Source organism: Nothoprocta perdicaria, unplaced genomic scaffold (genome assembly GCF_003342845.1).
Source record: "Nothoprocta perdicaria isolate Ctin4 unplaced genomic scaffold, notPer1 scaffold_318, whole genome shotgun sequence".
Taxonomy (NCBI): Eukaryota; Metazoa; Chordata; class Aves; order Tinamiformes; family Tinamidae; genus Nothoprocta; species Nothoprocta perdicaria.
Genome location: NW_020455553.1, coordinates 665,357 through 670,588, shown reverse-complemented (window position 1 = coordinate 670,588; position 5,232 = coordinate 665,357). Strand labels below are relative to the sequence as shown.

General features: G+C 43.3%; 1 protein-coding gene across 3 annotated transcripts in view; it reads left to right on the top strand.

The window, feature by feature from the left end:
- KLHL20 (kelch like family member 20) overlaps positions 1-5,232 on the top strand; it is a 23,140-nt gene that overhangs the window by 8,721 nt on the left and 9,187 nt on the right. For all 3 annotated transcript variants that reach the window (XM_026042907.1, XM_026042906.1, XM_026042908.1), the window contains 2 exons: positions 3,239-3,397; positions 4,538-4,632. In XM_026042907.1, coding sequence (XP_025898692.1) covers positions 3,239-3,397; positions 4,538-4,632 — 254 coding nt within the window. The remainder of the gene's footprint in view (positions 1-3,238; positions 3,398-4,537; positions 4,633-5,232) is intronic.

The following is a 5,232-nucleotide window of genomic DNA, read 5'->3' as shown; positions in this document are numbered from 1 at the left end:
TTTTTATTTTTTATTTTTTATTTTTTATTTTTTATTTTTTATTTTTTATTTTTTATTTTTTATTTTTTTATTTTTTTATTTTTTTATTTTTTATTTTTTTTTATTTTTTTATTTTTTTATTTTTTTATTTTTTCTTCCAGGAAAGGGACTGGAGTTGTATTAATTTCAGCCAGGTAGTACTTAATTAAATCATGGGAAGAAGCAAACGCAATTGAACCTAACTACTGCATGCACTGAAGACAATATCTGATATTTAACTATTGGCCCATGACATCAGCATACTCATAAATTTGCGGTAAATATGGCTTTCCTAGCCATAAAGGCTAGAAAAAAAATGCCTTTGGTGTGTAAGTTGAGAGCTTGTTTTTTTGCAGAACTTGGTGATTTCCCAAAAGCCCGACATTCAAACCCAGCATTTTARCTGGCCACTCTTCATGTGTGCTGTGCTTGCTCTGCATTTCTCTTGCATTTTTTAGGGGGAGCAGGATGGTAACCAGATGGTCGCTTAYTTTCAGTGCTTGGTGGTTTTAATGGTTAGAGCTAGTTCTTCTCGTTATTACGTGAACAGGGCATGCTTACGAGCCTCTAAATAACTTGTTTTACAGCACAGCAATTCTGCATTTTGGTGTTTTAGCATTAATACACGCACTGGAATCTGGAACTGTTAGAAGAGCTGCTTGTTGTGAGAGGTTCTCTTCTTTTGCAGTCCATCAAAGGCAGCATCCCATCCTCCTTATTCCCATGAAAGCACGTGCAGGAAAAACTTCTGGACTCTAGAGGACACTCTCCCTCAGAAATGGCACAGATGATAATTTCCTTAACTAAATCATGGCCTCCGGAAAGGAATTGGATGRAAAGGATGGGAGCACTCCCTGCTTGGCGGGTGATGTTCAGCGTTTTGCCTCCCTCCATGTGGAGGTTGAAAACTAATATGTGAAGTTCCCTCCCCTGCAGAGACTGTGACCCCTCCAAGCTGGCCAAAAGGAAAAGAAACAGGAGATGGGAGTCTCCTGGATGGCAATGTAAAATATTAAGCATTAGGCATCATGCCAATCCGTGCAGTTACTTTGAATGCAGTCTAAATTGCTGCATGTCCTCTGCTGTGCTAGTTTCCACTTCTATTAGCTCTTATGTGGATTGCTGCATTACATCATTCACTCCTTGGGAAAACGTTTCTCCAAGTCTTCCATTCCCCTCAGTTTGATTTGTTGCCTAAAACCCCTGGTGAATGTGGTGCACGCAGTGTGAAACAGTTCTGCTAACAGCTCTGTTGTACAAAACAAMAAAAAAMCAGCCTTCGTATTTTTTGCTTGATCTCTGACATCTGTATGAAGTGAAAAAACACACACAGAGATGAACAACTTGCACTTTGTTTCAGTTGGCAAAGATTGTGCTCCATTTTCTCTTATATATTTTTTTCTATCTCTATGCAAATACAGTAATGAAAAGTGTTGTATTTTACTCAGTATAAAAAAATGAAGACAATTTCATGCTTGCTTTACTTGCTTCTAGCCAGTAAATGGCGGACTGTTAATATTAGTCAAATAATTTTTAATGTCCTGATAATTAAGCCCAAAATAAGACTGAATGTTTAAAAGTGTTYATCCTACTGTGTAATCTAACAAGGTGCATGGCAGCGAAGACTGGATTTTCAGAAGTGCTGGCAATTTTTGAGTCCAGTGAGGTATGACGGGGTTTTGTGAGGGTGTAAGTTATGTTATATCCAGAACCTCTATTCTTAGACATCAGGGTGCATTTACAAACCCTCAAGGTAGGATTTACACGTAAGCTGGTGTGTGTAAAAGCGAGGAAGACTCTGCAAAATGCTGACACGGGTCTTTGTGGCTGTCTCAGCTTGAGCTCCAAGGCTGAAGAAGTGTCTGAGAACTTTGTTGCGACTCTGACTGCTCTCTGACAGCCCATAGGATCCTGGAAAAAATCCCTGRTAACTGACCTTGTTGTCTCTTGCGTTTCCTTTTAGCAACATTTGCTGTTGTCAGCAGCCTGGCTGTTTTTTTGCATATTCATTCAGTGTTCTTGAATCAGTTCTTTAGGTAATTAAAAAGACCACGCAGCTGATTCTTGCWGAGATGATTGTATTAAAGAGAATGGATTTCTCTCGCTCGTGCCATGGATCCTAAAATAGGTCGCAGAATGGTAATGTTAGCCGCAAACGAAGGGAAAGGCCAATTTTTGGTGTTTTTCCATCCCTGAGGCTGCCCGAGATTCCAGGCTGCAGCCTGGCATCGCTTGCGGGGAGGCTGAGTTGGCGATGAGCAGTCAAACCACTGCTGCAGCTCCCTTCCATTCGGCCTCCTCTGCCCTGTGCCCGAAACGGGGGCGTGAGGCAGGGCTGGCTGCTCGCTCTGGAGCTGCTCACAGCAGTGTCCAGGCTGAGCCTGACACGGGGGAGTTTTGGGGCACTTGGTGTGAGCGGAGGGTCCTCTAGTGGCAGCTGCAGCCTCCCCAGGAGCGTGGTCGCTCTCTGGGGTACTGAAGGAATGCACGTGTTTGCAGACTGTCAGTGCCTCGAGTTCCACCGAGGATCAGTCCCTGGGGCCTTAGCAGGCTCTGATTCCCTCTTAAATGCATTTGGGCTCGTGCATCCTCTCAGTGTCTATTTAGAGCAAATGACAGCGAGGATCAAATGAGTCCGTCTCTGTCCTGAAATACTTGCTGTTCTGCTGCAAATCAGCAGTCAGGAAGATCTTTCCATATTCTCTACAATGCCGCTGGTAACTTATTTCTGAGATTGTTATTTTTTGTGCTGTTTTGGATTCATTATGAATAAAGCCTCTCTATTCAGACACTATTTTTTTCTGTCAAATATTTACTGTCTGCCTCACATTTTATTGCTGCTTTATGTATTACACATGGCAAATGAGGGGGCCGGGTTTAGGTAAGGGCTTTGTTTTTCCTACATTTTGAAGTCAGATCAATGTGTTCTGTGGTTTAACCCTTCGAAAGCAATCTGCACAACTTTTGTATAAAATTTCCCTTTCACGTGCATCACCATCTGAAGGTGACTTTTGCTTTGTTGGGGACTGCTCTGTGCAGCGAACCCTTCGCTCTGGCTGCTGTCTCTAACAGTTGTAGGTGTTTGGCACTTGGTGGGATCCATCCATGGGCTCTAACTCGAGCAGACCCTCTCTCCTTTAGCCTCGCGTTGGACCGCAAATAGTGCTGGAGCTTTGACCACCGATCTTGGGTTTTTCTTTACTCCTTTCTGCTTAACCAGGTAATGGAGAGCGAGGAATTCATGCTGCTGCCTGCCAACCAGCTCATCGACATTATCTCCAGCGACGAGTTGAACGTGCGCAGCGAGGAGCAGGTTTTCAACGCGGTCATGGCCTGGGTGAAGTACAGCATTCAGGAGAGAAGACCCCAGCTGCCACAGGTAACCCTGAGCAGAGCAACACGTCCAGCTGCTTCGTCCGGGGGACGACTGATGTGGGCTGCGAGCGTGGARCCACAGCAGTGTCCCAGGTCTGAGGGCCCTCTGTGCTCCTCCCTGATTTCCATGAAGGTGGAAGACTTGTCTTCCCCTTCACCTGAAGGTAGTAGCAGCCCAGAACTGCAGAAGGGGCTTTAGTGAATTCTTTCCAGGTAGGRCTTGCCAAACAGGATCGTTCCAGCAGTCAGTCCAGACAAGCCTGCCTCCGTTGCTTAGGGTGCTGTACAAAAAAAAGTAGAGTGGAATTGAGAGAGAGAAAGAGAGAGCAGTGGAAAAAAAAAAGGCTTGTCTTCATTTGAGGTATATTTTTAACCTCTGCTTGTTGATTKATGCCTCAGCCCTTATGATCTTATGCTGGAGCTTGTCAGAATGCTTTTGTTGAAAGCTGATGTTTTGTCTAAAGCCAAAGCATTTGGGAAAGATGTATCCATTCTGACAAAGCTGTCAGCCAAAAAAGCTTCTGAAGTCTCAGGCTTTCTGATCAAAGGAGGTGAGAGACTGTCTGCCTCGGCTTTTCTGCTTTGGAAATAGATGTTAAGCACAACTTTATTTAATGGAAAGCTTTTGAAAATTGTTAAAAAGGAATTGTTTTCCTCAAGCCAACTTATTAGTACTCATACAGCTCTGCCTTTTGTAGTTCCTTCTGTGGATAGCTAGTTACATCTCTGAAGTCTAAGCTTCTGTGAAAGGGATGTTATTTATTATCATTCATTTACGATACAATGCCACTTAAATTTAAGAGGGCTAAACAACTCTTAATTGGTAATAAAACTTCTAACTAAGCTAGTGGTTCAGCCAGATATATTGACATCTGCAGTTTTGTAGGCGTTTCACTTGATAGCTTCTTTTCAGGGGACTGGCCCATTTAAGACTAGGCTGTTGACTCAATTGATGCACTAGACAACTAGAGTGGCAATTTGCCTAGGGAAGCGATCACGCGGTTTGTTTGCCAGAGGAATTGTTTATCAAACTTGCTAGCCAGCAACTAAATAGCTGAATATTTCTGTTTGGCTTTTCCTCCTATCTCCGGGGGTGTCTCTCATCTTTAGTGATGCTTTTTTTTGGTTTGTGTGTGTCTCCTAGGTCCTGCAGCACGTCCGCCTGCCGCTGCTGAGCCCCAAATTCCTTGTGGGTACTGTGGGCTCTGACCCTCTTATCAAGAGTGATGAAGAATGCCGGTAAGTCTTCTCACTGATTTGCAGAATGGGATTTCATTGTCTGTGGGTGCCTTATTTGTGTCTGCTCTTGAAAATTATGTGAAATTGCCAACGGTAAATACGTGTTTCCTCTTTGAAACTGAGATGAGAAGAGTTTGGTTTTCTTTGGATTGTTTTCAAATTTTCAATGAAATAGCAAATTTTCAGTATACAATTTGACTTTCAGTGAAATACCTTTCAGTGGATTTTATTTTTTTTTTCCATTTCACCTCTTCTTATTTCTGTAGCCATGGCCATTCAGCACACCTCGCTACTCGCATGATCTTGTCCTGGCTGACAGTGATGTTTCTGTGTCTGAAGCGTCCTGCTTTTGACAAGTAAAACAGAACTCTGGGACTGGAGTCTGCTATTTCCTGCAACAGTAGTGCAGGAAAGCTGTAATTTCCTTCTCTTGCCATGCAAGTCCTGCCTTTCTGGTCCTGTGCAGTTCTGTTACCTGTAAAACACTCCATTTTTGTTGTGCTTCCTGTAAAATTGCTCAGGGGACAGTGTCCACTGTTCTCAGTCTGAATAAGAGTTCACCTTGGAGGAATTCCACGTCTGTGGAGGGAAGGAAGACCC